The sequence below is a fragment of the Dendrobates tinctorius genome, unplaced genomic scaffold (genome assembly GCF_039654945.1).
Source record: "Dendrobates tinctorius isolate UK_male_01 unplaced genomic scaffold, ASM3965494v1 ptg000011l, whole genome shotgun sequence".
NCBI lineage: Eukaryota > Metazoa > Chordata > Amphibia > Anura > Dendrobatidae > Dendrobates > Dendrobates tinctorius.
Window position 1 is genome coordinate 35103740 of NW_027361679.1, and position 24294 is coordinate 35128033.

At 43.3% G+C, this 24294-nt stretch overlaps 1 protein-coding gene across 2 annotated transcripts in view; it reads left to right on the top strand.

The window, feature by feature from the left end:
- The window catches only part of PKD2 (polycystin 2, transient receptor potential cation channel), a 112268-nt gene that overhangs the window by 43072 nt on the left and 44902 nt on the right, over positions 1-24294 (top strand). For both annotated transcript variants that reach the window (XM_073590812.1, XM_073590822.1), the window contains exons 3-4: positions 7511-7644; positions 17227-17477. In XM_073590812.1, coding sequence (XP_073446913.1) covers positions 7511-7644; positions 17227-17477 — 385 coding nt within the window. The remainder of the gene's footprint in view (positions 1-7510; positions 7645-17226; positions 17478-24294) is intronic.

Genomic DNA, 24294 nt, shown 5'->3' on the forward strand with positions numbered 1-24294 from the left:
ACTGTCCCTTTATGAGGTTATAACTCTGGAACGCTTTGATGGATCCTGCTGATTCTGAGATTGTTTTTTCGTGACATATTGTACTTCATGTTAGTGGTAAAATTTCTTCGATAAGTCTTGTGTTTATTTATGAAAAAAACAGAAATATGGCAAAAAATTTTAAAATTTTGCAATTTTAAAACTTTAAATTTTTATGCCCTTAAATCAGAGAGATGTGTCACATAAATTTCTTAATAAATAACATTTCCCACATGTCTACTTTACATCAGCACAATTTTGGATGCAAAATTTTTTTTTGTTAGGAAGTTATAAGGGTTAAAAGTTGACCAGCGATTTCTCATTTTTACAACAAAATTTACAAAGCCATTTTTTTTAGGGACCACATCATATTTAAAGTCATTTTGAGGGGTGTACATGACAGAAAATACCCAAAAGTGGCACCATTCTAAAAACTAGACCCCTCAAGGTGCTCAAAACCACATTCAAGAAGTTTATTAACCCTTTAAGTGCTTCACAGGAACGAAAGCAATGTGGATGGAAAAAATTAACATTTAACTTTTTTTTGGAAAAAAATTACTTCAGAACCAATTTTTTTTATTTTCACAAGTGTTAAAAGAGAAAATCAACCACAAAATTTGTTGTACAATTTCTCCTGAATACTCCGATACCCCATATGTGGGGGTAAACCCCTTTTTCAGCACACGGCAGAGCTCGCAAGGGATGGAGCACCGTTTGACTTTTTCAACGCAGAATTGGCTGGAATTAAGATCGGATGCCATGTTGCATTCGGAGAGCCCTTAATGTGCCTAAACAGTGGAAAATTCCAACAAGTGACCCCATTTTGGAAACTAGACCCATTAAGGAACTTATCTAGATGTGTGGTGAGCACTTTGAACCTTCAAGTGCTTCACAGAAGTTTATAACGTAGAGCCGTGAAAATAAGAAATCCATTTTTTTTTCCACAAAAATGATCTTTTCACCCCCAAATTTTTATTTTTACAAGGGTAACAGGAGAAATCATACCCCCACAGTTATTATGCGATTTGTCCTGAGTACGCTGATACCCCATATGTGGGGGGGAACCACTGTTTGGGCGCATGGGAGAGCTCGGAAGGGAAGGAGTGCCATTTTGGAATGCAGACTTTGATGGAATGGTCTGCGGGCATCATGTTGCGTTTGCAGAGCCCCTGATGGGCCTAAACAGTGGAAACCCCCAACAAGTGACTCCATTTTGGAAATTAGACCCCCTAAGGAACTTATCTAGATGTGTGGTGAGCACCTTGAACCCCCAAGCGCGTCACAGAAGTTTATAAACGCAGAGCCGTGAAAATAAAAAGTCTTTTTTATTTCCACAAAAGTGATTTTTTAGACCCCAATTTTTAGACCCCCAAAGTTGGTAAATAGTGGAAACCCCTCAATTCTTGCTCCAACCCTAACCCCAACACACCCCTAACCCTAATCCCAACCCTAATCCTAACCCTAATCCTAGTTCGCCCTAACCCTAGCCCAACCCTAGCCCAACCCTAACCCTTAACCCTAGCCCAACCCTAACCCTAGCCCAACCCTAACCCTAGCCCTAACCCTAGCCTAACCCTAACCCTAGCCTAACCCTAGCCTAACCCTAACCCTAGCCTAACCCTAGCCTAACCCTAACCCTAGCCTAACCCTAACCCTAGCCTAACCCTAACCCTAGCCTAACCCTAACCCTTATGGAAAACTGAAAAAAAAAATATTTTTTTTATTTCGTTATGTGTGCCTATATAAGGGGGTGATAAACGGGGGGGTTATGTACTATTTTTATTATTTTGATCACTATGATCGTTTATCATAGTGATCAAAATAATGAATGGAATCTGCCAGCCGGAGCCAGCAGATTCCCGGCGGGCGCACTGCGCATGCGCCCGCCATTTTCAAGATGGCGGCGCCCATCGGATGACGCCGGCGGGCGCGGGACCACCGGGAGGGGACGGAGGACAAGGGAGGGGACCGGGGGGATCGGGGACCCTATTTCTCTATCCTCTGATGTGCGATCACATCAGAGGAAAGAGAAATTAAATGTAAAATTGCGGCTTTTTTTTTTTTTTTTTTTTTTGCGGTCGCCGTTATAGGGTTAATAACGGCGATCGCAAAAGCGGGGGTCGGTAAAAACCGACTGATTCATGTTCTCTGGGGTCTCGGCTACCCCTGGCAGCCGAGACCCCGGAGAAAATCCGACACTGGGGGGCGCTATTCACTTAAATCACAGCGCCGTGAATTAACGGCGCTGTGGTTTAAGTACCCTTAATTACCGCCGTTAAAAGGCGTATCGGCGGTCGTTAAGGGGTTAATTCCATGGTGCTGTACATGAGAAGGGGAATGTTCAAATGTAATCCATAAGCTAAGCTCGTGGAAATTATATATACCAAACAAAATTAGATATCACAAATCCTAACATTCCCCAAATAATAGTCATGAATACAGCCTCTTATAACAGACAAAAGACAAGACATACACATCTAGGAGGGGGAAAAAAGGGGAATAAGTAATCCAAGTGTCACGCTGCTGCTATGCAGGTAGATGCAGCTCCACTACATGGCAATAGAATGGAGGGAGGACTGCACACAGCAGGAGCAGACCTGCAGCGCATCAGCGAGGCTACCACCAGGTGGCAGCAGAATGGTAAAACAAGCCAGGTCGATATTAGTCTGTAGCGCAGTACCAAAAGAATAAACAAGCACAATCAGAAACAAGCCAAATGTGTCAATATCGGTCAAGAGCAGATATGCCAAGAACAAGAGACAAACAGCAGGTCAGGATCCAAACCAAGTCAAATACCAGGGAGTCAAAACACGAGAAGGGGAACACAGAGTCGGGATGGGAAGAGGGGAATAAACAGACATGGGTACAGTCAGCAAAAGCAGCAGGACGAAATCGGTACGTAGAGTCAGCTACACACGCCTTAAGCAGAAACTATAAGTGACACTGCCTCCAGGATGCAGTGGAGAGAAGTAGCCGACCTGATGCCAGAACGAGGCAGAGAAAAGTTAACCCTTGACATGATCAGACCGGGAAAGAGAGACAGGATACAAAACCCGGCCTGGATCATGACACCAAGAAGAGAATGAACCATATATTTTAGAAGAAGATCTATTGATTACTCTGAGCCCAGAAGTAATCCCATGGAGCCCAAATAGAGTCAGAGTGATTCAAAAGAGCTGTCATATTTTCCATTCTCCTGATGTCATTAATTCTCTATAATAGGTGTTGGGATGAGGGAGGGGAGACTTGCTTCCAGTTAAGAGATATCAAGCACCTAACTGCTGTGAGAATGTGTAGTAGCATTTGGCTAAATTTTTCCCCATTCCCTTGGGAGTAATATTTAACAGGTTTATAGTTGGCTCCAGTTCCACCTCCACATAGAGAACCTTGGAAATCAACTGTCTCACGTCCTCCCAGAAACCCGTGATCCCAGGACAAGACAAAAAAATATGATACTGTGTGCCCACATCAGAGCCTCACCGCCAACACATGCACATTCCTAAGATCTTATGATTTCTCCGAACGAGTCATCAGAATCATGTTGAAATCCAGAAGTCCTTCACTGTTTCCTGTTTTGTACAGGACCTAGAAGGCCTCCTGCTGCTAGTGTGAGAACTTTTTTTTCCACAGCAGAATTGGGTTCGGCCCCCCGCTTCCCTGAAATTACGTGTAGATTTATCTCCAAGGGGTTATCTATCCTGCTCCCCTTATTGTCGCCAACCACTTGCGACCTTGTCCTGTTCTTTGACCCATGCAGTAGTCATCTTTGTAATCAACCTATGTGTACTTTTTCCTCCTTCAAGCTACAGGTGGTCATTTCTTTCCCCCTCTCACATATCCTGAACAACACCATATAAGTTTGTAGCCCTGTAGACTCTTCGGTGCCAAACAATCTTCATTAGGGTACCGTCACACTTGGCGACGCACCAGCGATCCCGACAACGATGCGACCTGATAGGGATCGCTGGTGCGTCGCTACGAGTTCGCTGGTGAAATGTCAAACAGTCAGATCTCAACAGTGACGCAGCAACGATACGGAACGATACGACGGTCATTGAGACCCTGTCTCTCAGACCTGTAGTATTGAGGTCGTTCGTCGTTGTCCCTGTCAAACACAGCGATGCATGCTCGCCAGCGGAACACCAGCGATCAAAAAATGACCCAGGACATTCGAGCACGATCAGCGACATCGCAGCAGGGGCCCGATCGCCGCTATGTGTCACACATAGCGAGAACGCACGCGAGATCGCTGTTGCATCACAAAATCAGTGACGCAACAGCGATCTCGCTAGCAATCTCGCTATGTGAGACGGGGGCTTTACTCAGTCTTATCATCCCAGGCTACTTTCAGCATGGCCATTTGAGTGGTGTTGTGCATAAGGCAGAGCACTACTCTTCTGAATCAAGGCTGATTCCAAAAGACCTGTGGGGGCCTATTGGCCATCAGTCCTCTGGTCTACAGATGTGTAAGGCTGCCACCTGGTCCTTTATCCACATTTTGGTTGTGTGCATCCTAGGATGGATTTCCCAATCAAATGCCGTCAGACAACAATGGTTTAGAAGACCTGTGTCTTGTTCCAATCCACAGGGACAGCTTTAGGATGTCACCAAGTCTTCTGTGTCTACCAAAGACATGAGCAAGAAGAGAGGATTATTTTTTATTTGCATTACTAACTTCTCCTCCTAGCGGCAAGAGCCTGTGCCCCATGTCCAAAATATCCTCTTTTTACATAGGGTGTAAGAAAAGCAAGTTTTAATTCAGAGTATTATCATGGTGCACTTATAATGCAGCGTCAAAGAGTTAAATGAGAGTGGCCCATCTGCTTTGTCTGTAGCTTGCCCTCTCCTGCATACCTGGCAGAAGAATGTCTGGCAGTGACCTTGTCCCTGAGCAAACTGGACTCCTGCAGAGCGCAGCTTCTTCCGCTCTCTGTAGGGCTGTGCTCTCCCACTGAGCTGGTTAGTGTTTTACTAGTCATTCAAGCGAGTCCACAAATATCTGAATTGTATATAGCGCCATATCTGAGTGGATGTGGCAGGGGAAGGCTCGATCCATCTGTTTTTTTGGGACAGTACTAATTATAACAAATTGGAGTCGATCCCAGAACATAGAAAAAGAGAAACATTTTCAAAGTTTTCTTCTGTTTCCTGAGATGCATACTTGTCCTCGCGTGTCCTAAATGCTGCCTACACATCCTTTTTTTCAGTGTTTTTATGCTATGGTTCTAAATTATTGATGTGTTGGTCCTTTTACTTAAAGCAGGGGATGCACAACATTTTCTGGTCCAAGGGCCACATTGCCATACTGAACCAATCCCAAGGGCAGGAAAAAAATGTTTAGGGTTAATTACATGAATACATCACCAGAACAACTGTTAGTACATTAATTCATCCTCAGAACCAGGTTTTGAGTGTTTGGGAAGTTTTTTGAGAGTTTGTGTGAACACACGCTAACTTAAACTGAGTTTTTGGTGCAGAAACTGGCTAAATCCTCCTCATAATACAGAAACCACAGTACTGCTGAGATGCAGGCAGTATCGCATATTTACATCCAGGGACCTTATAGGTGACGTCTGTTCTGATTGAAGTCGTTCTTCTTTTCTTCTTCATTTTGTCCAGACATCATGATGAGATTTCATGCCCAAAGCTGACAACTAAGGCCTGTTTCACACTTCCGTTTGTCTCCATCAGTCAAGAGCCGCCGTTTTGCAAAAAAAAAAACGGATCCGCCATTTTTCTTGGCGGATCCGTTTTTTTCCCCATAGACTTGAATTACTGGCGGATCTTGATGGATGGCCATCCGTTGGATCCGTTTTTTTGCGGATCCGCCAAGATTTTGGCGTCCGCTGACAAGACTGGATGGACAATGCAACGTTTTTCTGGCTGGCCGGATTCGTACTTTACACTGCGCATGCCCAGCAGAATCGCCTTTGCAGTAAATTTAACCCTAAATCCCGATCTGGCGGCTGAGAAAAAATTCTCTCTCTCTCTCTCTCTCTCCCCCTCTATCTCTCACAGACAGCGGTTCCTTTAAATTTCTTCCTTCGCCGGATCCATCAAAAAAACGGTCCGGTGGCACACGTTGATGTCCTTACGCAGGCGGATCCGTTTTCCACCATTTTGGCGGTTTACAACTGGCAGAAAAAACTGATGTGTGAAACAGGCCTAACAGACAAAAAACGGTGACAGTCATAGAAGGCTACATGTGGAATGCTCAATATCGCAAGGGAATCTCCTAAACAGAGTAAAGACATTGTAGCAGTCACATGACCAACCAATCAGACTCAGATATGATATTAAATGTAAAGAAGGCCATCAGCATATAAATACATAGTGCGTCATGTATGACCTGGAAATGACGCGGTGCACCGTGAGAGAGAAGGAGAGATAGCTGCTGGCCGAACAATGGACAGCCATCTAGAGTGTATGAGGGGCTCTAGATGTAGCGTTATGCATGCTGGATACTCAGACTTGTGCATTTTTATATGCAGGGAGCTGGTCTACAGCAGTTGTGGTTATATCTAATAATTCTAGGAATAGATTATGGAACGAAGTGTTCTAGCATAAGGACCATCAGTGTTCCTACGTGCAGGTTATTAGTCTGGGGAGGACATCCAGTAACCAATCGGACCATGACTGTAGTCTCCCAATTTGCCTAATTATGTCTATGCAGTGTATACTTCATGCTACATTGAGTTAAGTGTGCATACATCTTGGTCTAGTGCCTACACACCTGTACTCTGTATCTCCCTCACCTCATTGTAGATTGTACGCTCTCACGAGCAGGGTCGTCTTATTTCGTCTTATTTTGCTTTAATTATTGTATTGTTAGCGTTGTTACTTATGACTTGTGTTTTGAAACTGTTAAACTGTAAAGCGCTGCGGAATATGTTGGCGCTATATATATAAAGATTATTATTATTATTATTATTATACTATCATTACTGAAAGATCATGCTGCAGTGTTCTGCCTGATATTCCTGAAGTCACCTGCCGGAATGACCAGCTTTGTGTCACAAAAATGCTAAGCATAGTTTGTAAAAGTGAGCGTTGTATTCTGCAATCAAACCCAAATGCAAGATGATTCCTTACCACGTACTGACAAAATAGGCTTCCAACAGTCTGACATGGGACAAGAGCCTGCCGGTAGGACATGATCTGCATGAGCCTGGCACTCCTCTGTGAGCGGGTCATTGCTAATAGTCATCCAACAGCCGGCAGGGATTCCTTCACTATTATCTGGGATATCTAAGTAGAGGAAAACCACTGATTGACTGCAACACAAAGTGGAACTAAAGAGTCGGTGATCAGATGATTATGGCCTGTTAATTTAGAACGTTATGATTGGATGAGCTCTTTAAATCAAATTTTTTTTGTTTAACCTTACCTTACGCTTACCAGTGATTATTGGTTGCGCATAATGTTGACCTGAAAGAATTAGTATAAGAAGTAACTGATGTAAATGGATCTGTCTTGTGTCTTGTTTTTGCAGTGACGTATGGCATGGTGACTTCCAGTATGTTTTATTACACTAAAGTTATGACACAGCTTTTTCTGGATACGCCGGTGTCAAAAACTGAAAACACCAACTTCAAGACCCTGATGACCATGGGCGACTTCTGGAAGGTAAAGGAATGCATGGTCCATTTTCATTGCTGGAGAATCGCGCACACTGCTCGCTTTGAAGATTCTGAAGTCACATAAAGTGACTTTAACCCCAAGCCTGGACAACCCCTTTAACTTGTAATAAAAGCACCGGGTCCACATACACATGTGGATCCATGTATTCCACAAGTCAGATGAGTATGATGCCCAATACCCTTATTTATTCTTACCTGGAACTTACTTTTAATAAAAAAAATACATTTCGGATGGCAGATTTTTTTATCTGCTGCACAGGAGTGTAGTCTGGACAAACTTTCGGCTGTGTTTGGCAGTGCAGTGGTGAATGCACTACTCTCCAGATAACCCGCACTGCTGGAGCATTTCATTCCTTTGTTTGTGCCAAAGGGCCGATTGTGAGGTAGGAGTGGAAAAAATGCTGCAAAGTAAGAATGCTTTAAAAAATAGAAGAGTTAGTTTATTTTTATCAATTAAAATGCAAAGGCAATGAACAAAAAAGAAAGCAAGTCAATATTTGGTGCACCTTTTACCTGCAAGATGGCATCAGTTCTTCTAGAGACACTTGCACACAGTTTTTGAAGGAACTAGGGAGGTTGTTCCGAGAATCTTGGGGAACTAACCATGGATCTACAATGGATAAAGGTTTGTGCAAATCCTTTGCTCTGTGAGCGCTGTATCGTCACTTCCAGGAATACTTGTTCTTAGTTCTGATGAAGATAGCCTGTAGAGCTTTGGCTGTATGTTTAGGGTCCATGTCTTTTGCAGAATAAATTTGGAGTTAATCAGATGCCTCCCTGATGTATAAGTATCTGCTTGTGTTTCTCAGCATTGAAGACATCAAGAAAAGGGCTACGTTGAGAACTGTAGGCGCTGTACTTAGCCAAGAAAACTTAGTACATCAGATGAAAGATGCATCAGGCCTACTTCCCTTCAAAATCAGTACGTCCCGCAGTTCCATCAGCTCCCAACTGGCAGCAACCAGTGGGACCCATCTAGTCCCTACTGTTTGGAGAAGTCTGGGCGGAAGTGGTCAACATGGAAGTGTAGTAAGGTGGCCCAGCTTGGGAGGTGGTCCCGTTTACCGCGAACAGACGTCACAGACACGAGACGGAGGCAGATTTCGGGTACAACAGGTCAAAGTTTATTGGCCGTCCTTCTGATGACCTCAGCAATACACCGCAGCACTTCCACAGCTCTCCGTATTCAGACCCGGGTACACACACCTTTCTTCTGTCGCTTTGATGTTTCTCACGGTTCTGTCACTGGGGGCCACCCTAGGCCTAACTACCACCAGCACTTCACCGGTCAGAGGTCGTCATCAATTTGGTACCCCCGGGGCCTCGTCTGTTCTGTTCTGCGGTTCTTTGTGTCGGGGCCACTCCACTGACTCCTTTTCTCCTCAGTCCCCTTGTTGAGCTCTCCAACACTGTCCGCTCTCCTTCACAAACTCCTCTCCTCCTGAGCTCCTCCCGGGATTGGAACTTTCTGGAACCCTCCTGTCCTATTTATAACCTTCCTGAACCCCTGTAACCCCGCCCCCCATGACTAACGGTTTGTAGAGCCATAAGCTGCTGTCAAGTCCTGTACTCACACTCCCCCTGCCATCTTGTGGTCATATCGGGGTACTGCACCCATTCTACACTTTTCCCAGCTGTTTCCCTTCTGACAAGTCCGGTCGTCCGGTCACCTTCCCCACAGAAGGATTGTGGCTAAAATCCATACCTTGGAATTGGGAGCAAGGCCAAGTCACTCAACTATGTATAAAAACATAGGGATTAGGGTGCAGAAAATGGCACCAGGTGCTCTAGAGTTATGAGTCAAAATGTGAAATATTTGTCTGCAATTAAAGATAGTTTGTTCACCTATGGGCTGGAGAGCGGTACAAAAAGAAGTGTCTGCTGGCAACAGGAAGGACAGTGGAGGTTTATTGCAAGTTTGGGGAAGATGGAGAAAGCGCTGAGAAATACAAGCAGAGACTTATTCATTATACAATACCATCATAGAGGCGTTTCATTGGATCCAAATTTGTTCTGCAGCAGGACCATGACCCCACACATACAGCCAGTGTCATTAAGAACTATCTGCAGTGTAACAGAACAAGGAGTCCTGGATAGAGGTGAGCAAATTTTTCAAAATTCAGTTCCGATTATGATCGGCGGCGAATATTGTTTTTGCAATATTCGGCGAACACAACCGAAAGTCAATGGAATAGAAATGAGAGAATATGTTTTTCACCGATCAGCAAACATAAATTCGGCATGAATAGGGTACCAATCTGGCACGAATATGGCAAATTCAGATTCGGCGACTGATTCCGAACATATTCGCTCAACTCTAGTCCTGGAAGTGATGATACAATCTCCACAGTGCCCCAATCTAAACATCACTGAGTTAGGGTACCGTTACACTTAGCGATGCACCAGTGATCCCGACAACGATATGACGCGGTCAGGACGCTGGTGCATCGCTAAGTGGTCGCTAGTGAGCTGCCACACAGGCAGATCTCACCAGCGACATATGTTATGATGAGTCACCGAAGGAGGAAAAAACAAAATACCAGCTAAGTCCAGAAAAACCAGAGAGGTTGGCAGCTATCGGATTGCAGACCACTGAACCTATCCACAACAACTAGCAGTAGCCGTGGGGGGTTCCTACAGTGCCCTAGACCCCTCGATCACAGCCGGAGAGCTACATAGCCTAAAGACAGAAAGGGGAAAAACTAAACTGCCCCAGAGCAGACCCCAAAGCAATTGGCAGCCCCCAACATATAATGACGGTGAAGCAAGATGAAAACACTAACACAGATAGAAAGATAGGTTGAGCAAATGATGGGGCCCAAGCTAACTACATAGGACAGGATAGGAAAGCTGCTGTCTGCCATCTGCAAAAACCCTATCAAAATGAGCCAACCGACTGATAGGAAAAACAGGCCCTGAAGTCGCTAGGCTTCAAAAGACTATATCAGCACTCAGGTATATTCTGAAAACAGAGCAAAAGATAAACAGGTCTGAGACAAAAATGGAATTCTGCTCGCCCCCGGCCGGGGATGGCAGAACTCCCAAAAAACAAGGTAAGAAAAAAACAAAACTGAAGAGTACAAAGCAGAGCAGAAAAACTTAGCTTTGAGATGCAGGAATCAGACTGGTCTCCAAGGATCCAGCAGGAAAATCACCAGCCAGGAAGAAGGGCGTAGGCAGCCTTATATCCAGTCCTCAATTCCAGCCACCCAGTTATCATCTAGCTGCCCAGGTGTTTGGTAATCAGTCTCACTACCTTCCTTCACCAGAGGAGGGAGTTCATCAGACCTCAATGGTGAAGGGAAAAATGAACTCACAACAGTACCTCCCCCTTGAGGAGGGGTCACCGAACCCTCATCCATGCCACCAGGGCGATCCGGGTGAGCCCGATGAAAGGCACGCACCAATCTTTCGGCATGAATATCAGAGGCAGAGACCCAGGAATTATCCTCCTGACCATAACCCTTCTACTTAACCAAATACTGGAGTCTCCGTCTAGCCAGACGGGAATCCAGTATCTTCTCTACCTCATATTCCATGTTACCTTCAACCAATATAGGGTCAGGAGGTGCCACCACAGGAACTACTGGTTCAACAAACCTCTTCAACAAGGACTTATGAAACACATTATGAATTTTAAATGTGACAGGAAGAGCCAACCGAAAAGAGACCGGATTAATAATCTCCAAAATCTTGTAAGGTCCAATAAATCTAGGCTTAAACTTAGGAGAAGCCACCTTTTTAGCGATATTTTTTCCTACGCCGGTTGGAAAACCACTGGGCCTTTTCCTGGGAGAGAGACAACTTATCCACTACTTGGTCCCAGATCTGGTGCATTCTCTCCACCACAGTGTCAACACCTGGGCAGGCAGAAGGCTCCACCTGCCCTGAAGAAAATCGAGGGTGAAAACCAAAGTTACAAAAAAAAGGTGACATCAAAGTGGCAGAACTAGCTCTATTATTTAAAGCAAATTCGGCCAAGGGCAAAAATGAAACCCAATCATCCTGATCGGCAGAAATAAAACATCTCAAATACGACTCCAAAGTCTGGTTTGTTCTCTCCGTCTGCCCATTGGTTTGAGGGTGAAACGCAGAGGAGAAGGACAACTGAATTCCCAGCTTGGAACAGAAAGTCCTCCAAAATCTAGACACAAACTGAACTCCTCTGTCAGATACAATGTTCTCAGGAATCCCGTGCAAGCGAACCACCTGTTGCAAAAACAAGGGCACCAACTCAGAGGAAGATGGCAACTTAGGGAGTGGTACAAGATGGACCATCTTAGAGAATCTATCACAAATCACCCAAATAACAGTCATTCTCTGAGAGACAGGCATATCAGAGATAAAATCCATTGAAATATGGGTCCATGGCCTCCTGGGCACCGGCAAAGGCATCAACAACCCACTAGAGCGAGAACAAGGTTTAGACCGGGAGCAAGTCCCACAGGACTGCACAAAATTCCTGACATCACGAGACAAGGCGGGCCACCAAAAAGACCGACTCACCAGATCTCTAGTAACAAAAATACCTGGATGACCAGCCAATGCAGAGCAATGAACTTCAGACATCACTCTCTTCCTCCACTGGTCAGGCACATACAACTTTCCACTGGGACAACGCTCAGGTTTGTCCTCTTGAAACTCTTCCAGAGCACGTCTCAAATCGGGCGAGATGGCAGAAAGAACTACCCCCTCGCCTAAGATGGTAGCAGGCTTAGTCACAACAGGAGAATCAGCAAGGAAACTCCTAGAGAGGGCGTCTGCCTTGACATTCTTAGTGCCCGGAAGAAAAGAGACCACAAAATCAAAACGTGTGAAAAACAAGGCCCACCTAGCCTGTCTAGGATTCAAGCGATTGGCCGACTCCAGGTAAATCAAATTCTTGTGGTCAGTAAGGACCACGACTTGGTGTTTGGCTCCCTCCAACCAATGTCTCCACTCCTCAAATGCCCATTTCATGGCCAACAGTTCCCGATTCCCCACATCATAGTTACATTCGGATGGGGAGAACTTTCGGGAAAAGAAAGCACAAGGATTAATTTTAGATGTCACAGGATCTTTTTGGGACAACACCGCTCCTGCACCAATCTCAGAAGCGTCCACCTCCACCTGAAACGGGAGTGAGACATCAGGTTGCCGCAAAACCGGAGCAGAAGTGAATCTTCGCTTCAGCTCCTGAAAGGAAGAAACAGCCTCCGGAGACCAATTCAGCACATCAGCACCCTTCCTAGTCAAATCCGTCAATGGCTTGGCAATACCAGAAAAATTAGCTATAAATTTCCGATAAAAATTAGCGAAACCCAAAAACTTCTGGAGGGCCTTCAAAGAAGTGGGCTGAACCCAATCATAAATGGCCTGTACCTTGGCCGGGTCCATTTCAATAGTTGACGGAGACAAAATAAATCCCAAAAATGAATCCCTCTGTACCCCAAAAAAGGCATTTCGATCCCTTGACATACAGGGAATTCTCCCTCAAAATCCGGAACACAGTCCGAACATGTTCCACATGAGAGTCACAATTCTTGGAGAAGATCAAAATATCATCCAGATAGATCAAAAATGTATCCACAAAGTCTCGGAATATATCGTTCATGAAGCACTGGAAGACAGAAGGGGCATTAGTGAGCCCAAAAGGCATCACCAGGTACTCAAAATGTCCCTCCGGAGTATTAAACGCCGTCTTCCATTCATCCCCATGCTTAATGCGAATAAGATTATACGCCCCCCTGAGGTCAAGCTTGGTAAACCAGCAAGCACCTTTAACTCTGGAGAATAGATCAGAAATCAGGGGTAACGGATACTGATATTTAACAGTAATTTTGTTGAGGGCACGATAGTCAATACAAGGCCTTAATGAACCATCCTTTTTAGCCACGAAAAAAAAAGCAGCACCTAAGGGTGAAGAGGATGGTCTAATATGACCCTTCTCCAATGCCTCCTTTAATATAGGATTGCATAGCCTCATGCTCGGGTACAGATAAATTGAAAAGCCGACCCTTGGGGAATTTACACCCCGGGTTCAGCTCAATTGCACAGTCATAACTAGAATGAGGAGGCAAAGACGCAGACTCATTCTCACTAAATACATCATAAAAGTCAGCCAAATAGTCAGGAACATCATGCGACTGGGGAGAGGTGGAGAAAACAGGAGCATCACTAAGGGCACACCGACAACCCCAACTCACCACAGACAAAGATTTCCAATCCAGAACTGGATTATGGATTTGCAACCAGGGAAACCCCAGAACAATGGTATCATGCAAATTATGCAACACCAAAAATCTGCAATTTTCTTGATGGTCTGGGGCGACCCGCATTACCACCTGGGTCCAAAACTGAGGTTTATTCTTCGCCAAAGGAGTAGCATCAATACCCCTCAAAGGGATAGGCGTCCACAGAGGTGTCATAGGAAATCCACAACGTTTAGCAAAATCCAAGTCCATCAGGTTAAGAGCTGCTCCTGAATCCACAAAAGCCTTGGCGGAAAATGTGGACAGGGAGCAGATCAGAGTAATTGCCAGAAGAAACTTAGGTTGAACACCACCCACAGAAAACGTGTGTGCACAACGTTTCTCTCGTTTAGGGCAGACAGAAATAATATGCGAGGCATCTCCACAAAAAAAAACACAGCTTATTACACCTTCTGAACTCCTGACGTTGCACCCTAGACAAAACTCTATCACATTGCATAGGTTCAGACATTTGTTCAACAGGTGGGAACATCTCTCGTGTAGTTTTGCGTTCACGTAAACGCCGATCCACCTGAATGGCTAATGACATAGAATCGTCAAGACCAGAGGGAACAGGAAATCCCACCATAGTATCTCTTACAGTTTCTGACAAACCCTTCCGAAAGAGGGCTGCCAAGGCACCATCATTCCAGGTAGTAAGGACCGCCCACTTTCGGAATTTTTGACAGTACAACTCTGCCGAATCCCGACCCTGGCTTAATGCCAACAGGGTCTTTTCAGCCTGATCAATAGCATTAGGTTCATCATACAACAACCCCAAGGCTTGAAAAAATGCGTTCACATTATTCAGAATAGGATCATCAGGTTTCAAAGAAAACGCCCAATCCTGGGGATCGCCGCGCAGCAAAGAGATGACAGTTTTAACCTGCTGCGCGGAGTTCCCCGACGAGTTAGGCTTCAAGGCAAAAAATAATTTACAATTATTCTTGAAATTCAAGAATTTAGACCGATCCCCAAAAAACACATCAGGAGTAGGAATCTTTGGTTCAGCAGCATGTGAATGAGCACGATAGGCGGAAATTCCCAGCACTTCAGCAGCGAGCTGCTCCACACGATCAGACAATTGCTTCATCTCCATTGAGAGAAAAATTCCCCCTACGGCCTCAGAGATATAGAGGAAAAAATATGCACACAAAAAAAAAAAAAAATTCTGACACACTTTTTTTTTTTTTTTCCCTTTTTTTATTACAATTCTCTCCTGCTATTGAGTACCCTAGGATCTGCGGTATGGCTGGTGATTCTGTTATGATGAGTCACCGAAGGAGGAAAAAACAAAATACCAGCTAAGTCCAGAAAAACCAGAGAGGTTGGCAGCTATCGGATTGCAGACCCCTGAACCTATCCACAACAACTAGCAGTAGCCGTGGGGGGTTCCTACAGTGCCCTAGACCCCTCGATCACAGCCGGAGAGCTACATAGCCTAAAGACAGAAAGGGGAAAAACTAAACTGCCCCAGAGCAGACCCCAAAGCAATAGGCAGCCCCCAACATATAATGACGGTGAAGCAAGATGAAAACACTAACATAGATAGAAAGATAGGTTGAGCAAATGATGGGGCCCAAGCTAACTACATAGGACAGGATAGGAAAGCTGCTGTCTGCCATCCGCAAAAACCCTATCAAAATGAGCCAACCGACTGATAGGGAAAACAGGCCCTGAAGTCGCTAGGCTTCAAAAGACTATATCAGCACTCAGGTATATTCTGAAGACAGAGCAAAAGATAAACAGATCAGAGACAAAAATGGAATTCAGCTCACCCCCGGCCGGGGATGGCAGAACTCCCAAAAAACAAGGTAAGAAAAAAAACAAAACACTGAAGAGTACAAAGCAGAGCAGAAAAACTTAGCTTTGAGATGCAGGAATCAGACTGGTCTCCAAGAATCCAGCAGGAAAATCACCAGCCAGGAAGAAGGGCGTCGGCAGCCTTATATCCATTCCTCAATTCCAGCCACCCAGTTATCATCTAGCTGCCCAGGTGTTTGGTAATCAGTCTCACTACCTTCCTTCACCAGAGGAGGGAGTTCATCAAACCTCAATGGTGAAGGGAAAAATGAACTCACAACAGACATAGCAGCGGTCGGCGGTCGCTACTTACCTGTCAGACGAGGCAATGAAGACGTCCTTCCGTCCGCGTCCACGCGTTGCTCGTCGCCACAGCAGGAAGCGGCCGACGAGAAACGGCCCAGGACGTTCTCACGCGATCAGCGATAACCAGCGGGGGAGCCGGTCGGAGGGAAGTATCACACATAGCGATATTGCTAGCAATATCGCTGCTACGTCACAAAACCAGTGACTTTATAGCAATATTGCTAGCGATATCGCTTAGTGTAACGGGCCCTTAAATTGCATGAAAATTTTGCACTAAATCCACATAAGATTTGTGGTCAGCTCTCCAAGAGGTTTGGAACAACCTTCCTGTCGTAGTAGAAGCAGAAATAGGTTTCATATGATTAATATATATCTATTTCCAGATGTGTCTTTCCATATCCATCTGTTGGCTCAAGATATCCCGAGATGTATCGTGCAATATTAGTGTTAAAAGCGTTATTTTGTGAGTCTGTCACATGATTTATATGCTATATGTGCCTGTGTCCACCCAATGGTTGTGATGTGAATTGCAGCATGTCAAATGTTGTGTTTACGTGTTGCAATGTTGTATTGAATTTGTTTAGAAAGTGAAGTCCTTAACCAAAGCCAAGTGAAGGTAATTGTGTCCCGTTAACTGAGTATTTTCTCCTTCCTCACAGTCCTACGTCAGACTAAAAGATAATTGTCTGCAGCAGGAACCTCCCCCTCTGCCTAATGTGCATTCGACCAAAATTATTGTTAAACTGCACCCCTTTGACTGAGCCACACCACTTCATCTATTTGCTAGCTGAAGAGCTGCAGGATTTCTACAAGACGGTTTGTTTCAGAAACATGCAAGAAATCCTGCTGACCGACAAACAATATGGGCAGGTGCATCCACCATATACTTGTCATTCATTTGTAGTTGTAAGGTTCTCAAATGTATTAATTGATTAACAATTTAAAGGTAGTTTTTCAGCTCTTTCATGCTGTCTGAGAGACAGGCCACAAGAAATCTAGACTTTACCTGTGCCATGACTCTTCTACCTTTGCCCGACTTATCTTTTAAGTTATGCTTTCCTCCAGTTTTTAGAATAACACCTACCTCGCTGTGTTAAGTCTGTCTAGAATTCTTGCTAGCCCTGGTTCTGGCAGCATGAAACAGCGGAAAGGTTCCCTTTACATTTTTGTCATTGCAACTAAATATTAGACCTCTTAATCAACACTTAATGTGATTTTTATTGTTGCAGTTTGCTGAGGGGCCTCTAGTAGACGGCCTGTACTGGGACATGTGGTACAAGAACAGGACTATAGCAGAAAATCAAAGCTTTATCTACTACGAGAACCTCCTCCTTGGAGTACCTCGACTACGTCAGCTTAAAGTGAAGAACGGCTCCTGTTCAGTTCCAGAAGACCTGAAGGATGAAATCACAGAGTGCTATGATATGTACTCAGTCAGGAATGAAGATACTGCCCCCTTTGGACTACGCAATGGAACTGCGTACGTACCACTTTCAGTTATTGACATTTTTAAGAAAATGCTAAAATCAAGCATGGTGTAGTAACCTTCCTATATAGACTGACATTAGGATTATATACTAGCATTGTGTAAAAATGGTTTTGACACAAATCACATGTTCATGCTTTCAGTAATTGGAAAAAGAAACAATTTTTAATTACCGTATTTTTCCTACTATAAAATGCACTTTTTAGCAAGAAAAACTCTTGATTAAAGTGTGTGCGTCTTATAGTCTGCAGGCAGCTCCCTGCCATGAATTAAAACATAGCCACCATGTCCTTCTTGATCACAGAAAGCTGCTCTTTCTCCTCCTGCGCCACACTGATATATGTAATCGGTGCAGAGCAGGAAGATATTGGGACCTGCCGGGAAGCTGCACATCCCGAGCAGCTGAAGGACCTTCCACCTGACTAGCTTATCTGTCATATGCTGGGAGGAACTGCAAGATGTGGTAATGTATAGTGTGTGTGTGTTAATTTTCCTGGAACAGAGGTGTGTGTATGTGGCAGAACAGTGTGTGTCTCTAAATGTGCATGTATCAGAGCTGTGTGTATGTAAATGTGCATGTATCAGAGCTGTGTGTATGTAAATGTGCATGTATCAGAGCTGTGTGTATGTAAATGTGCATGTATCAGAGCTGTGTGTATGTAAATGTGCATGTATCAGGGGTGTGTGTATGTAAATGTGCATGTATCAGAGCTGTGTGTATGTAAATGTGCATGTATCAGAGCTGTGTGTATGTAAATGTGCATGTAGCAGAGCTGTGTGTATGTAAATGTGCATGTATCAGAGCTGTGTCCATATAAATGTGCATGTATCAGAGCTGTGTCCATATAAATGTGCATGTATCAGAGCTGTGTGTATGTAAATGTGCATGTATCAGAGCTGTGTGTATGTAAATGTGCATGTATCAGAGCTGTGTGTATGTAAATGTGCATGTAGCAGAGCTGTGTCCATATAAATGTGCATGTAGCAGAGCTGTGTGTATGTAAATGTGCATGTATCAGAGCTGTGTGTATGTAAATGTGCATGTATCAGAGCTGTGTCCATATAAATGTGCATGTATCAGAGCTGTGTCCATATAAATGTGCATGTATCAGAGCTGTGTGTATGTAAATGTGCATGTATCAGAGCTGTGTCCATATAAATGTGCATGTAGCAGAGCTGTGTCCATATAAATGTGCATGTATCAGAGCTGTGTGTATGTAAATGTGCATGTATCAGAGCTGTGTGTATGTAAATGTGCATGTATCAGAGCTGTGTGTATGTAAATGTGCATGTATCAGGGGTGTGTGTATGTAAATGTGCATGTATCAGAGCTGTGTGTATGTAAATGTGCATGTATCAGAGCTGTGTGTATGTAAATGTGCATGTATCAGAGCTGTGTGTATGTAAATGTGCATGTAGCAGAGCTGTGTCCATATAAATGTGCATGTAGCAGAGCTGTGTCCATATAAATGTGCATGTATCAGAGCTGTGTGTATGTAAATGTGCATGTATCAGAGCTGTGTGTATGTAAATGTGCATGTATCAGAGCTGTGTGTATGTAAATGTGCATGTATCAGGGGTGTGTGTATGTAAATGTGCATGTATCAGAGCTGTGTGTATGTAAATGTGCATGTATCAGAGCTGTGTGTATGTAAATGTGCATGTATCAGAGCTGTGTCCATATAAATGTGCATGTATCAGAGCTGTGTGTATGTAAATGTGCATGTATCAGAGCTGTGTGTATGTAAATGTGCATGTATCAGAGCTGTGTCCATATAAATGTGCATGTATCAGAGCTGTGTGTATGTAAATGTGCATGTATCAGAGCTGTGTGTATGTAAATGTGCATGTATCAGAGCTGTGTGTATGTAAATGTGCATGTATCAGAGCTGTGTGTATGTAAATGTGCATGTATCAGAGCTGTGTGTATGTAAATGTGCATGTATCAGGGGTGTGTGTATGTAAATGTGCATGTAGCAGAGCTGTGTCCATATAAATGTGCATGTATCAGAGCTGTGTGTATGTAAATGTGCATGTATCAGAGCTGTGTGTATGTAAATGTGCATGTATCAGAGCTGTGTGTATGTAAATGTGCATGTATCAGGGGTGTGTGTATGTAAATGTGCATGTATCAGAGCTGTGTGTATGTAAATGTGCATGTATCAGAGCTGTGTGTATGTAAATGTGCATGTATCAGAGCTGTGTCCATATAAATGTGCATGTATCAGAGCTGTGTGTATGTAAATGTGCATGTATCAGAGCTGTGTGTATGTAAATGTGCATGTAGCAGAGCTGTGTCCATATAAATGTGCATGTATCAGAGCTGTGTGTATGTAAATGTGCATGTATCAGAGCTGTGTGTATGTAAATGTGCATGTAGCAGAGCTGTGTCCATATAAATGTGCATGTATCAGAGCTGTGTGTATGTAAATGTGCATGTATCAGAGCTGTGTATGTAAATGTGCATGTATCAGAGCAGTGTGTATGTAAATGTGTATGTATCAGAGCTGTGTGTATGTAAATGTGCATGTATCAGAGCTGTGTCCATATAAATGTGCATGTATCAGAGCTGTGTCCATATAAATGTGCATGTATCAGAGCTGTGTGTCTCTAAATGTGCATGTATCAGGGGTGTGTGTATGTAAATGTGCATGTATCAGAGCTGTGTGTATGTAAATGTGCATGTAGCAGAGCTGTGTCCATATAAATGTGCATGTAGCAAAGCTGTGTGTACCTACATGTTGCAGAGCCGTGTGTATATAAATGTGCATGTATCAGAGCTGTGTGTATGTAAATGTGTATGCATCAGAGCTGTGTGTATGTAAATGTGTATGCATCAGAGCTGTGTGTATGTAAATGTGCATGTATCAGAGCTGTGTGTATGTAAATGTGCATGTATCAGAGCTGTGTCCATATAAATGTGCATGTATCAGAGCTGTGTGTATGTAAATGTGCATGTATCAGAGCTGTGTGTATGTAAATGTGCATGTATCAGAGCTGTGTCCATATAAATGTGCATGTATCAGAGCTGTGTGTATGTAAATGTGCATGTATCAGAGCTGTGTGTATGTAAATGTGCATGTAGCAGAGCTGTGTCCATATAAATGTGCATGTATCAGAGCTGTGTGTATGTAAATGTGCATGTATCAGAGCTGTGTGTATGTAAATGTGCATGTATCAGAGCTGTGTGTATGTAAATGTGCATGTATCAGAGCTGTGTCCATATAAATGTGCATGTATCAGAGCTGTGTGTATGTAAATGTGCATGTATCAGAGCTGTGTGTATGTAAATGTGCATGTAGCAGAGCTGTGTCCATATAAATGTGCATGTATCAGAGCTGTGTGTATGTAAATGTGCATGTATCAGAGCTGTGTGTATATAAATGTGCATGTATCAGAGCTGTGTGTATGTAAATGTGCATGTATCAGAGCTGTGTATGTAAATGTGCATGTATCAGAGCTGTGTGTATGTAAATGTGTATGTATCAGAGCTGTGTGTATGTAAATGTGCATGTATCAGAGCTGTGTCCATATAAATGTGCATGTATCAGAGCTGTGTCCATATAAATGTGCATGTATCAGAGCTGTGTGTCTCTAAATGTGCATGTATCAGGGGTGTGTGTATGTAAATGTGCATGTATCAGAGCTGTGTGTATGTAAATGTGCATGTAGCAGAGCTGTGTCCATATAAATGTGCATGAAGCAAAGCTGTGTGTGTACCTACATGTTGCAGAGCCGTGTGTATATAAATGTGCATGTATCAGAGCTGTGTGTATGTAAATGTGTATGCATCAGAGCTGTGTGTATGTAAATGTGTATGCATCAGAGCTGTGTGTATGTAAATGTGCATGCATCAGAGCTGTGTCCATATAAATGTGCATGTATCAGAGCTGTGTCCATATAAATGTGCATGTATCAGAGCTGTGTGTCTCTAAATGTGCATGTATCAGGGGTGTGTGTATGTAAATGTGCATGTATCAGAGCTGTGTGTATGTAAATGTGCATGTATCAGAGCTGTGTGTATGTAAATGTGCATGTATCAGAGCTGTGTGTATGTAAATGTGCATGTATCAGAGCTGTGTGTCTCTAAATGTGCATGTATCAGGGGTGTGTGTATGTAAATGTGCATGTATCAGAGCTGTGTGTATGTAAATGTGCATGTATCAGAGCTGTGTGTATGTAAATGTGCATGTATCAGAGCTGTGTGTATGTAAATGTGCATGTATCAGAGCTGTGTCCATATAAATGTGCATGTATCAGAGCTGTGTGTCTCTAAATGTGCATGTATCAGGGGTGTGTGTATGTAAATGTGCATGTATCAGAGCTGTGTGTATGTAAATGTGCATGTATCAGAGCTGTGTGTATGTAAATGTGCATATATCAGAGCTGTGTGTATGTAAATGTGCATATATCAGAGCTGTGTGTATGTAAATGTGCATGTATCAGAGCTGTGTGTATGTAAATGTGCATGTAGCAGAGCTGTGTCCATATAAATGTGCATGTAGCAAAGCTGTGTGTGTACCTACATGTTGCCGAGCCGTGTGTATATAAATGTGCATGTATCAGAGCTGTGTCCATATAAATGTGCATGTATCAGAGCTGTGTGTATGTAAATGTGCATGTATCAGAGCTGTGTGTATGTAAATGTGCATGTATCAGAGCTGTGTGTATGTAAATGTGCATGTATCAGAGCTGTGTCCATATAAATGTGCATGTATCAGAGCTGTGTGTATGTAAATGTGCATGTATCAGAGCTGTGTGTATGTAAATGTGCATGTAGCAGAGCTGTGTCCATATAAATGTGCATGTATCAGAGCTGTGTGTATGTAAATGTGCATGTATCAGAGCTGTGTGTATATAAATGTGCATGTATCAGAGCTGTGTGTATGTAAATGTGCATGTATCAGAGCTGTGTATGTAAATGTGCATGTATCAGAGCTGTGTGTATGTAAATGTGTATGTATCAGAGCTGTGTGTATGTAAATGTGCATGTATCAGAGCTGTGTCCATATAAATGTGCATGTATCAGAGCTGTGTCCATATAAATGGTATCAGAGCTGTGTGTCTCTAAATGTGCATGTATCAGGGGTGTGTGTATGTAAATGTGCATGTATCAGAGCTGTGTGTATGTAAATGTGCATGTATCAGAGCTGTGTGTATGTAAATGTGCATGTATCAGAGCTGTGTGTATGTAAATGTGCATGTATCAGAGCTGTGTCCATATAAATGTGCATGTATCAGAGCTGTGTGTCTCTAAATGTGCATGTATCAGGGGTGTGTGTATGTAAATGTGCATGTATCAGAGCTGTGTGTATGTAAATGTGCATGTATCAGAGCTGTGTGTATGTAAATGTGCATATATCAGAGCTGTGTGTATGTAAATGTGCATATATCAGAGCTGTGTGTATGTAAATGTGCATGTATCAGAGCTGTGTGTATGTAAATGTGCATGTAGCAGGGCTGTGTCCATATAAATGTGCATGTAGCAAAGCTGTGTGTGTACCTACATGTTGCCGAGCCGTGTGTATATAAATGTGCATGTATCAGAGCTGTGTCCATATAAATGTGCATGTATCAGAGCTGTGTGTATGTAAATGTGCATGTATCAGAGCTGTGTGTATGTAAATGTGCATGTATCAGAGCTGTGTGTATGTAAATGTGCATGTATCAGAGCTGTGTCCATATAAATGTGCATGTATCAGAGCTGTGTGTATGTAAATGTGCATGTATCAGAGCTGTGTGTATGTAAATGTGCATGTAGCAGAGCTGTGTCCATATAAATGTGCATGTATCAGAGCTGTGTGTATGTAAATGTGCATGTATCAGAGCTGTGTGTATATAAATGTGCATGTATCAGAGCTGTGTGTATGTAAATGTGCATGTATCAGAGCTGTGTATGTAAATGTGCATGTATCAGAGCTGTGTGTATGTAAATGTGTATGTATCAGAGCTGTGTGTATGTAAATGTGCATGTATCAGAGCTGTGTCCATATAAATGTGCATGTATCAGAGCTGTGTCCATATAAATGGTATCAGAGCTGTGTGTCTCTAAATGTGCATGTATCAGGGGTGTGTGTATGTAAATGTGCATGTATCAGAGCTGTGTGTATGTAAATGTGCATGTATCAGAGCTGTGTGTATGTAAATGTGCATGTATCAGAGCTGTGTGTATGTAAATGTGCATGTATCAGAGCTGTGTCCATATAAATGTGCATGTATCAGAGCTGTGTGTCTCTAAATGTGCATGTATCAGGGGTGTGTGTATGTAAATGTGCATGTATCAGAGCTGTGTGTATGTAAATGTGCATGTATCAGAGCTGTGTGTATGTAAATGTGCATATATCAGAGCTGTGTGTATGTAAATGTGCATATATCAGAGCTGTGTGTATGTAAATGTGCATGTATCAGAGCTGTGTGTATGTAAATGTGCATGTAGCAGGGCTGTGTCCATATAAATGTGCATGTAGCAAAGCTGTGTGTGTACCTACATGTTGCCGAGCCGTGTGTATATAAATGTGCATGTATCAGAGCTGTGTCCATATAAATGTGCATGTATCAGAGCTGTGTGTATGTAAATGTGCATGTATCAGAGCTGTGTGTATGTAAATGTGCATGTATCAGAGCTGTGTGTATGTAAATGTGCATGTATCAGAGCTGTGTCCATATAAATGTGCATGTATCAGAGCTGTGTGTATGTAAATGTGCATGTATCAGAGCTGTGTGTATGTAAATGTGCATGTAGCAGAGCTGTGTCCATATAAATGTGCATGTATCAGAGCTGTGTGTATGTAAATGTGCATGTATCAGAGCT